This window comes from Chenopodium album, chromosome 22, assembly GCF_948465745.1.
Source record: "Chenopodium album chromosome 22, dcCheAlbu1.1, whole genome shotgun sequence".
In the NCBI taxonomy this organism is placed as follows: Eukaryota; Viridiplantae; Streptophyta; class Magnoliopsida; order Caryophyllales; family Amaranthaceae; genus Chenopodium; species Chenopodium album.
Window position 1 is genome coordinate 12,127,615 of NC_137855.1, and position 12,451 is coordinate 12,140,065.

Sequence of the window (12,451 nt, forward strand, 5' to 3'; positions counted from 1 at the left end):
ATGTAGAAGTGTTTGTGACAGCACAACCAAATTTGAAGCCCATAACTAAGGCCCAACCCAATCCCAAGCCAAAGGATAAGGTTACTAAAAAAGGGAAGAAGGGTGAAAGTACTTCAACTGTCAGTATTAGGAGAAGCTCTAGATTTAAGAAGACTGAGACTGAAAGGGAGGAAAGTACACCAAGGGAGAAACTGAAGGGGAAGGTTGCAGAAGTTGGAGTGTCTGGTAGTTCAAAACAGAAGAGCAAGCTCAAAGGTAAAGCTTCAGCAAAGGCTAAAGCATTGGTGTTTGAAGAGGATGATGATGGTGGCAATAAATCTGACTACTCTAGCTCATATTTGAGTGATGAAGATCTAGATTGGGAACCAGGTGAAGAAGAATTTGATGAAGGGGATGAAGAATGGTTTATTGAAGGGTCTAAGGACATCTTAGAGAAGGTTAACAAGACTTTGGGGAAACTGCAGGGAAGTGGCATAGATGAGGGTGTTGTGAAAGATAAGAGGTCAGATCTGAAAGATGACCAGGATATAGGAACAATTAGGGTGAATCCAGAGGATGATGAAGGTGATACAGAGAGTTCAAGGAGCTTGTGTGGATCTGACTCAGAGGAGGATACTGCTCCATGGTTTAATGAAGATGTGGACTTCCAGAAGCCCATCCAGCTGCAGGTGAGGCAGAAGTTCAAGAATGCTACAATATTGAGAAGGGTATTGAGACTGCATGCCATTCAAGAGAGGTATGAGTTTTATTTCTTGCATAATGACTCTAAGGGGATTACAGTGCAGTGTAGGTTTAGATGTGACTGTGAGTTCAATAGTTATACTTGTAGAATGCCTGCATGTACATGTGTGGGGGGGGGGGGGTAAAGTGTCATTTTAAGGTGTATGCATCAAAACTGGTCAAGCAGGAAACTTGGCAAATTAAAAGCTGTAAATTGAAACACAGTTGTCTTAGAGTCAAGAAGAATAGGATGATTACTGCTGAGTTCATTGCAGACAGATATCTAGAGGAGTTTAGGGCTAATTCTGCATGGAGAATTAAGGATATTAGGGCCAGGGTTCTTAATGACTTAGGTATTGAGGTGACATACTTTAAAGCATGGATGGCTAGGTGTAGGGCTAAACTCATCATATATGGGTCAGCAAGGGAGCAATATGCTAGGGTGTGAGATTATGGGAGGGCTGTGATGAAGTATAACCCTGGGTCTGGGTGCAATGTGGTTGTGGAAGGTATAGACAGTCCTGAGCCACCTATTTTTTTGAGAATGTTCATGTGTCTAAGGCCTTTGAGAGATGGGTTTGCTAAGGGTTGTAGGCCAATGATTGGGGTGGATGGTTGTCACCTCAAAGGTGCATACCCTGGAATTATATTGGTGGCAGTAGCTAAGGATGGGAATAACAATCTGTTCCCCCTAGCTTGGGCAACAGTGGAGGCAGAGAATAAAGATAGCTGGGGTTGGTTCCTAGAGTCTCTAATGGCCTTGTTCACACATGATCAAGGAGCAAGGCTGACAATAATGTCAGACAGGCAAAAGGTAACAGTCCCTTGCCTTTTTTTTTGCACATTTTTCATTATCATTTGTAGTTGTTTTTTTTTCTTTGTGTAAGTAATTAGGATAAGTTATTGATATTGTGAATGAATATGGCAGGGGCTTCTGGAAGCAATGGCTGATATAGTACCAAAAGCTGAAAAAAGATTTTGTGTAAGGCACATTTGGGCAAATTTCAAGCTCAAATTCACTGGGTTAACATTTAAAGAATTGTTTTGGGCAGCAGCCAGATCAACAACTGCAGTAAGTCATCCCATTCCAACACTTATTTAATGTTTGTATGCATATGTGTGTCAATGTGCTTGTCTTAAGTTGTTTACATTATTGCATTTTGTCAGTTTAACTTCAAATTTGCCATGGACTCTATCAAAGAGTTATCAGAGGATGCATATCAGTATTTAGTGAACATTCCCCCCCAGACTTGGTCAAGACATGCATTTTCATCTAACTGTAAGTCCAACATGTTGTTAAACAACATGTGTGAGACTTTCAATGCAGTCATCAGGCTTGCCAGGGATAAGTCTATCCTCACCCAAATGGAATGGATAAGGAGGTATATGTAATGAATAGGAACAATGAAAAGTGGGAGGATTCTAAAAAGATTCCCAGCAACCTTACCCCCTATGTGAGACATGTGTTGGGTAGGATAGAATTTGTGGCTAGGAAGTGTGTTGTGCAACCATCTAGAGGGCAAACATTTGAAGTGCAGTTGATGGATGATCAAGAGTGTGTGGATTTGGAGAAGGAAACTTGTACCTGTTATCATTGGGAACTTACTGGGATTCCATGTGTCCATGCTTATGCGTGTATGATGGACATTAGGGGTGACATAGAGGCTTATGTAGACCCTTACTACACCATGGACTCATACAGGAAGGCTTATGAACCCCCTATCCAACCCATGCTTGGTCCTAAACACTGGGAGAAAGTGAGTATGAGGGAACCACAACCTCTAGCATTTAAGGTTCAGCCTGGTAGACCAAAGAGCAAAAAAAGGAAGCTGGAACCAGGGGAATGTTCTACTGCAGCTGCACAACCACATACAGCAAAGAGGCAGAAACAATGTAGTAAGTGTGCAGGTTTTGGTCATTATGCCAAGACCTGCAAAAAAACTCTTGCACCAGCAACTGAGGATCCAAGGAAACCAGGGAGACCACCCTCCAACACTCCTTGGATGGTGGAGGAGAGGAAGAAGAAAGAACTCAGAGCTGCCAAAAAGGTATAAACCTTGAACCTTGTGTTTCTGTAACTTTATGAATTTGATCATGTAAGCTGACTATGTTGTGATTTCCCTGAAACAGAGCTCAAGTCAGCCAAGCTCAAGTCAACCAAATCCAAAGCAGCAGTCTAAGTCAAAGGCAAATCCTTCTTCCAGCCAACCTGCAACAACCAGTACTCAGCATCCTCACAAAACTTCTAAGGTTTCCTCAAGTCAGCCTGCAACAACAACAGTTTAACAACCATCACACACAGGTGTGATAACTAGGGCCAAGCTGCAAACTTTCAAGAATGTTAACCTCACTCAGTGATGTAATAGCTAGAAAACAATATTATGTTTCAATTCAGATTTATGTCATCATTTTGTTTGTTTATCATTAGCATTTGAACAACCAGAGATATTAGGATGGTGTACATTTTGTATGGCTGTAATTGCCATGAAGACAGGTTCAAGTCAACACCTTTTGGCTACCATTTATGAATATATATGTTCTGTTAACTTATTTGGCAATAATTCCCTATTTTACTGCATGCATGTGCTTTCTATTTTTTTTCAAAAACCATCATAATTGAACATCAACCACATGATTATAAAAAAACTTGGAATTCATTCAATAAAAGTTTTAGAATTTTATTACATAAAAGCTCCCAACACTACAAGTCACAAAATAACATTTAAAAGACCTATTTCTATTACAACTAAACACCCCTAACCATTAGGAAAACTACACCAATTGACAAACTAATACAGATAGCCATTCCCACCCACATACAATGCACTAAAGAGCCCCCCCTGCCTTGTAGTCCCTGTTCATTCTCTTTCTTTCACCATTCAAAGCCTTGCACCTAATCTTCAAATTTTCAACTTCATTAAGTAGACACCTCCTCTGCCCACTGATATCATCAACTTCCCTTTTCAACTCATTCACTTCACCCTTAAGAAGCTTCTTATCCAGTAAGAGGTTATTGATAACCCCTGTTTGCCAGTCTGTCCCATCAGGTTGGTCAACCCATTCAAAGACCTTGCACCCCCTTGATTCTGTGACTGGATCATAAAACTTGCAAGCTCTGAACTTCCTCCCTGGATTCTCCCTAGTCCAGCTAGTTAGCCTTGCCATTGGCACTCCACAATTGCATTTTTTCTCCTTCGAAGGAGAATAGCTCAAAAAAGACATAATCTGCATCAATTTAAGATGAATATAACAATTACTGCTCTGTACACATACGAATTCAAATTCTCAACAAAAACTTTCAATTAAACCCGTCTACCAAAAAAAGCCCCAATTTCAGATTCACATAAACCCTAGTTTTCGAAATTGACCAATTAACTGTGACAATGCTAATCCAACCACCAAATCCAGCATGATACATAACTGAATTGCTAAACTAAGGTAATTTAACCAATAAACACATACCAAACAAGCTCAATTTGCCATTACATTGGAGAGAAAGTGCGATTCTGATGTACGAACAAACATACCTGTTACCACCTTCAATTCCTTCCTCTTTCCCAGCAAACCCTAGAATTGTTGATATGAAATCACTTTTTTGGAATGAATTGATACCAGGATAAACCTGTGTAATCCACAAATTTGCTCACAAAAGAACAGAAATGAAGAGAATCGTGCTTAAAAAGAGAAAATTGTCAAAAGTGACCGTTGGAGTGGGGCCCAGTAACAGTCCCGTTAACAGAAGCAAGAATTTGGTGGTAACTTCAAATTTTCAATTTTTTATGTGGTGTTAAAATAAACTTTTTTTTTGGGTGGTGTTAATATCAATTTTCATTGATTTGTATGGTGTTAAAATCTAAAATTTCCTTAAGTTAATTAAGTACATAACTTACCAAATAAACTCATAGATTCGCATGCTTTAGCAGCATTAGAAGCTTCAAAACTTTTAGCAACATCCATCTTACTATGAACAATATTATCCCTAATGATTCCTAAATAAATTACAGGGTCTTAAGCTATTGGATAAAAACAACCATATGCTTTCTTTACCTTACATCAAATGTTCTTAAGGCCATTTACCTTCATTTCTCCGTTATCAACATCATACCTTCATTGATCCTCTATCAACATTATAAATTTAGACTAGCAACCGTGTAAGAGATGTTCCTATGACCTCCAAAATTTCACCATATACCCCAATTTGTGAAATACAAAATTGTAATAATAGTTTTCTTTTGTTGGTTTCCTTATAAGATTAATTATGAAGGAAGGGGAAAATTAGGAGTGGAAGGAGATCATTTTCTACTTCATAAAAGGCATTACTGTTATATAAAAATTTCTTTTAATTGTAGCTTTTGTTTCTAAGAAAGTTGAGAGATGTTTTGGGCTTTAATTAATTTTGGAAATGGAATTTAGATTTTAAATACCCTTGTTTGGCCCAATTTCAGCTTCTAGGGCTGGAAAATGAAACAATTGTAGAAAATTGGCCAAACGAGCACTAAGGCTGTCATTATTAACTCCCCACGCCCACTCTTCCCCACTAGCCTACACTTGTGCCGTCCTTCGCTTCTAGGCTGAATTATCGTTGGATTGTACTCTCGAACTAAGATGGGTATGCAAAAACTACCTTCCATAGCTACCAATGTAGCTGTATATTATGCTTCTAAGGTACCACATGATTTTAACCAAAAAAAAACCAAGTTAGCATGTTGGAAAACTCTTTTCAAGCCTCATCCAACTACAAAATTATTGGACCCATATCATAGACCAAACTAAACTGGACGGGACATTTTCCACAAATAAGGTACGAAAAGAAATATTTTCGAAAACAAAAAGAAGTGATTTTTTTATTAAAAACAGGTGCATCACGAGACTCTTTCACATTTCACTTCGTTCGATAATCAATGACGTGAAAGATATTTATCACTAGGTTTGGTTTTTGGGGAGACACAATCAGGTGTCTACAGTTAGGTCTGATGCATGCGGTTGTGTAATAATTGCATTTTATTTATATGGCATGCATGCTTATCTTTGGTACAAGTATGCAAGTTATTAATGTTACCAAGGAAATGCTTAAGTCCTCATTTGACATGAAAGACTTCAGAGAAGTTGATGTGAATTTGGTTGTTAAGGTGGAGAAAACTAGTTCAGGATTTAAGCTAAGTCAAACACATTATGTTGAGAAAATTCTAAAAAATTTTGGCTACTTTGATCTTGAAGCACTAACAATTTGAAGCAAATATTCCAACACACCCCCTTGCTTAAAATTGGATTACAATAACTATTCGATCTTCGTGCTTGACCTCGACAAAAATTACTTTGATTTTACATCATTTGGTGATGCACATCTCATCATCCACACAATTTTGCTGGTGCACATTATCACCAACATCATATTCTTGGAGCACATCTCTCCGCACAACCAATCCTTGACATTATTTTTTAATATTCAATCTTGGTATCAGCAGCTTTTTTTAATCTTTGAGTGGACTTCGTTATTTAAAAGCATCGCAGCTTTCTTCCACTTTTAAAGAATAAATAAAAATCTAGTTTAGTTCCTTTTTTTAACAAAAAATAAATATAAAGAGAGAGAAGAGCAAAGTTAATTAGAGAGAGAAACAAGTGGGCACCGCATCCATTGTTTCAATTGAGTGCTTTGAGTGAAACACAGTGAGGCCTTTTCCCAAAATTGAGAGTATATCCATGGTAACAAATGGAATTTCCACCACTTCCCAGCCACTAATTCCTATTTTTGATGGAGATAAGTATGAGTTTTGGTCAATTAAGATGAAAACCCTCTTGAAGTCTCAAGAATTATGGGAGTTTATTTAAGATGGGTATGATGATAAAGAGAAGGATGAACTGAAATTAAAAGAAAATAAGAAAAAGGATGTTAAAGCCTTATTATTCCTCTAACAATCCGTGTTCTCCCGAATTGCTTCTGCCCCCATCTAAGGAAGCTTGGCAGACTCTAAAAACCGAATTTAAGGGCTCTGCAAAGGTGATCGAGGTAAAGCTCCAATCCTTTCATTTTGAATCTTCCAATCTGAAAATGGAAAAACAAGAATCTGTGCAAGACTGTTTGTCTAAAACTAGCTCAATTGTCAATAGAATGAGGTCTTATGGAGAGACCATCACTGATCAAACTGTTGTCAAAAAGATTTTGCGTACTCTAAATGATAAGTTTGATCTTATTGTTCCTGGAATTGAGGAGTCACATGACCTCTCTACTTATTCCTCTGCTGAATCGATGAGTTCTTTGCAAAATCATGAAGAAAGATTGAATAGAAGAAAAGAAAGCACCGAAGAGAAGGCATTCCAGGTGCAAGGGGAAGGCTTTAAAGAAAAATCTAATTTTTCTGGTGGACGACGAAATGGTAGAGGTGGATACCGTGGTCGAGGACGCGGTGTGTCACGAAAATATTTTCCGTAGTTTCATTAGAGTGTAGAGTAGAGTATTTATACAAGAGATTAGGGCTCAAGAAATAGGCCCGTTAACTATACAATATCAACACTAATTATAGGCCCTAACACCCCCCCTCAAGTTGGAGCATGCAAATCACAAATGCCCAACTTGCCAAGTAAATACATGAATTGACTTTTACTCAAAGCCTTGGTGAAAATATCCGCTAATTGGTCCGTTGTCTTCACATACGACGGACTAATGATACCATCCTGAATTGCATCACGAAGATAATAACAATCAACCTCAATGTGCTTGGTACGCTCATGGAAAACCGGATTCTTCGCAATATACAAAGCAGATTGATTATCACAAAACAAACTCATAGCACGAGGATGGGAGACACCCAAACTCAGAAGAAGGGCCTTTAACCATTTCAACTCATCAGTGGTTTTAGACATTGAGCGAAATTCGGCCTCTGAAGAAGACTTGGCCACAGTGTCCTGTTTCTTAGTCTTCCAAGATATAGGGGAAGCACCAAGAAACACCAACCAACCAGAGATAGAACGACGCGACAAGGGACAACCTGCCCAATCTGAATCACACCAACCTGTAATATGTAAATCACAATCTGAACTCAAAAGGATTCCCTGACCCGGACATCCCTTCAAGTACCGCACTGTACGAAGAGCTGCTTCCCAATGGTCCTGTCGCGGTTGTTGCATAAATTGAGACAAAATATGCACCGCGTATGCTAAATCCGGTCTAGTAAAAGACAAATAAATCAAACGGCCCACAAGCCGTCGATACTGCTCTGGATCAGAAAAGAAAGAGGACTCTGATTTCGCTAGAGTATGATTCTGCGCAATAGGAGTACCTGCCGGACGAGCACCTAGCAAACCAGACTCTGCAATAATGTCAAGTGTATATTTCCGTTGACATAAAAATATGCCTTCCGGACTACGAGCAACCTCAACACCAAGAAAATACTTCAAAACACCCAAATCTTTCATATGAAAACAGTCACTCAAGTATGACTTGAATGTTGAAATCGCAGAAGAATCATTACCAGAAATTATCAAATCATCAACATACACCAGAACACTAAGTTGTATAGACCCAGATTGCAGAGTAAAGAGAGAATAGTCAGAGTACGATTGCACAAATCCGTACCTTTTCAGAGAGGCGGCCAATTTAGAATACCAACAACGAGGTGCTTGTCGAAGACCATACAATGACTTCAGAAGACGACACACCATACCAGGTTGAGAGCCATGAAATCCAGGGGGAAGCTTCATATAAACTTCCTCATCAAGATCACCATGTAGAAATGCATTGTGGACATCCATCTGATGCAATTCCCAATTCTTTGCAGCAGCGACAGCAAGAAAAGCACGAACAGTGACCATTTTAGCGACGGGAGCAAAAGTCTCATTGTAATCAATACCCTCAACCTGATGATTACCAAAGATAACCAGACGAGCCTTTAATCTCTCAAGTGTGCCATCAGAATTAAGTTTGACCTTGTAAACCCATCGACACCCAAGAGCTTTCTTACCAGGAGGCAATTTTTCCATTACCCAAGTGCCATTTTTTTCTAATGCATCAATTTCTGTTTGCATAGCCGCTTTCCACCCCTCATCCTGCATTGCCTCCTTGAAATTACGAGGCTCAACCATCGTATCAACAGCTGCAATAAATACACGGTGTCGCACAGAAAATTTATCACAATTCACAAAATGTGCTAAAGGATAGGGAGTACCTGAGGAGCATGGAGTAGACGGTGAACCAGAAGTGATAGATGGACTCGGAACAGAAATAGTATGTGCAACATAATCCCGATGCCAACCCGGGGGATGTCTGTGCCGTTGACCACGATCAAGATCAAGAGATGATTCAGAGGAGAGACTCGGATCAGCAGCCTCCGAGGCAAAAGCAGTACTAGAGGGCACAAAAGGTGCAGTAGTGTGAGGAGCATGGGGGGTAGCACATGTAGTGGCAGGGGTGCTCGGTGCGTGTGGTGAATCGGGGTCAATAGAGGATTCACCGACCTCCAACACATTTTCCAAATCATCCAAAAAATCATGATCAACTACCACATTGTCATGTGACACACCCTCGGTACCCACATTAGCATCAAGAGAGTCACTAGTAGACACAAAGGGGAATTCATTCTCATAGAACTTGACATCACGTGAGATAAAAATTTCTCCAGTTTCAAAATCATATAACTTCCAACCCTTCTTGCCATGAGGATAACCCACAAACACACATTTCCTACTCCTAGGAGCAAATTTGTCACCCTTAGCTTTTTGATTATGAGCGAAGCAAAGACACCCGAAAACACGTAATGTATCAAAATCAGGTTGTTTGCCAAAAAGCATTTCATATGGAGTTTTCTTATCAAGTAGAAGAGAAGGAGTGCGATTAATAACATAAACCGCCCCAAGAATACACTCACCCCACAAATCAATTGGCAAATTGCCTTGAAACATCAATGCTCTACCAACATTCAATATATGTTGGTGTTTACGCTCTACCCGACCATTTTGTTGAGGAGTACCGACACAAGAGGTTTGAAAGAGAATGCCATGTTCATCAAAATAGGGAAGCATGTGTTTGAATTCAGTTCCATTATCACTCCGTACACACTTAACAGTAACATCAAATTGATTTTTAACCATAGCAAAGAAAGAACAGAAAGAAGAATAAACTTCAGTTTTATCAGTCAGCAAATAAACCCAAACACCTCTTGAAAAATCATCTACTATAGTTAAAAAATAATGAGCACCACAAGTAGAAGCCGTCTTATACGGTCCCCACAAATCACAATGTATCATTTCAAGAATACGACTAGCACGACTATCACTATCAGGAAAACTGGCTCGGGTTTGTTTTGCGAGAGGACAAATTTCACATGCTTTATGTAAACACTTAGGAGCAGAACTACCTCGAATAGCAGGAATCATTTTGACAATTTTCTCCGACGGATGCCCCAAACGACGATGCCACAACTCGAATGTAGAAATGGCCGGACCTGTGAGAGCACATACTTTTGGGAGACGCCGGAAATAATATAGTCCATCTATCCGTTCACCGCCACCAATTAAGCTCCCCGAGGATTGATCCTGTATAGCACAAAGAGAATTAGTGAATCGGACAAAGCAATTAGAGTCATCAATCAACTTAGACACAGAAATCAAGTTGCAATTCAATTGCGGAACAAATAAAACATGTTCGAGAGTAATGCCATCCGCCAAGGCAACACGACCCTCTTTAGTAGCCATGGCCTTAGCACCATCGGGAAGACCAACGGGACAAGAGATAATAGAATGAGCATCTTGTAAAAAATTGTCATTGCCGGTAACATGATGGGATGCACCGGTGTCAATAATCCATGAGAAAGATAGAGAATCACTAGCCATAGAATTCGTAGGAGTATCAAACACACCCAAGATAGAAGAGGCAGTAGTAGTAGTAAACCGAGGAAGAGCAGGACTCCCAGCCTGCTGGGCAGTCCACTCCGCGGCCTGGCTGCGGCTGGGAGGGCTGTCCCGCGGCTGGGTCGCGGAGTGCTCTGGTTGGTAGGTTGTCGCAGCCTGCTGGGCAGTCCACTCCGCGGCCTGGCTGCGGCTGGGAGGGCTGTCCCGCGGGATAACTCTGCGACCTGGCTGATCTTGCGACACAGGGGAAGCAATTGCCGAAGACGAAGAACGGCCTTTACTTCCATATCTGTCCAGCCACCAATCGGGTAGGCCGTGGACAAGAAAGCAAGAATTATAGTCGTGGCCCGATCGATTGCAGTGGGTACAATTGAGAATCGAATTGCGGTTGTCATTCACCATTTTTGAGCAAGAAGAAGAAGTAGTAGTATTATGAGAAGCAGCGCACAGATGGAGAGTAGTAGTATGGGAAGCAACGCACAACAATCGAAGGAGTAAACCAGTAGAATTAGAAAAGGCCCAAAATTTGATTTAGAACAGCAAGAAGATTCGTAGAAATTGCTTGATTAAAAAAAAATCCAGAAATTTGATTGTAGAGATTATGATAGAAATTAATTTAGGGATTAGAATGTAGAAAGTAGAAATTGATTTTAGGGATTAGAATGATTTTGGCTCCGATACCATGTCACGAAAATATTTTCCGTAGTTTCATTAGAGTGTAGAGTAGAGTATTTATACAAGAGATTAGGGCTCAAGAAATAAGCCCGTTAACTATACAATATCAACACTAATTATAGGCCCTAACACGGTGGTCGTTATATGGTGGTAAGGCATGTGGTCGATCATCGAAGCAACAAAACTTCAGCCAGAAAAGCTACATTCAATGCCACTCTTCCGGCAGCGCCACTGATCAGGATGTTTGGTTCATTGACAGTGGGTGCTCCAACCACATGTCTAATTCTTGTTCGTTGTTCGAGAACTTGGACATCTCACACAAATCTGAGGTTCGACTTGGTGATAACAAGAAGGTTCAGGTCGAAGGAAAAGGTACAGTTTCTATTTGCACTAGTAGCGGTAAAAAGAAATTATTGCATGATGTTTTCTTTGTACCTAGTTTGGCTCATAATCTGTTAAGTGTGGGACAATTGATAAATGGTGTATTGGTTGTTGTGTTTGATAATGGACAGTGTGTTATCAAAGATAAGAATTGGGTTTAAACATTGTGAATGTTTATATGACAAAAAAATCAAATGTTCCTAATAGATGTGTCCACTGTAGAAAACAGGGCTCTTATTGTTAAGGGATGTAGTGACTCTGACCTATGGCATTTGCGTTATGGTCACTTACATCTTAATGGATTAAAATCGTTGAATCAAAAAGAGATGGTTTTGGGGCTACCAAACATCGATACTCTGGATATTTGTGAAGGTTGTGTATTGGGAAAACATAGCAAGAAGCCAATTTCTGTAGGGAAGTCATGGAGAGCATCTGAATGTCTTGAGTTGGTGCATGCTGACTTGTGTGGGCCAATGAAAACAAAGTCCTTGAACAGGAGTCCTTATTTTTATTATTTACAGATGATTATACAAGAATGAGCTGGGTTTACTTTTTAACATACAAGTCTGAGGCACTTGACATGTTTATAAAGTTTAGAGCCTTTGTAGAGAAGCAATCAGGGTGTTCTCTTAAGAAGCTACGCACATACAACAGGGGTGAGTTTTACTCAAATGATTTTGATGCCTTTTGTGCGGAACTTGGAATCTCCAAGCAGCTCACTGCACCATATACCCCTGAGCAAAATGGCATTGTAGAATGGAAGAACCGAACTATTGTTGGAATGGCTAGAAGCATGTTGAAGGCAAGGGGCTTCTTGACGAGTTCTGGGCAG

At 40.0% G+C, this 12,451-nt stretch overlaps 1 protein-coding gene across 1 annotated transcript; it reads left to right on the forward strand.

Annotated features, from left to right (window-relative positions):
• Positions 1-1,186: 1,186 nt before the first annotated feature.
• Positions 1,187-3,006, forward strand: LOC145603964 (uncharacterized). The gene is made up of 5 exons (XM_081659929.1): positions 1,187-1,534; positions 1,649-1,792; positions 1,888-2,102; positions 2,195-2,768; positions 2,851-3,006. Exons 1-5 carry the CDS (start codon positions 1,187-1,189, stop codon positions 3,004-3,006), a joined length of 1,437 nt encoding a protein of 478 aa, XP_081516055.1.
• Positions 3,007-12,451: the final 9,445 nt, after the last annotated feature.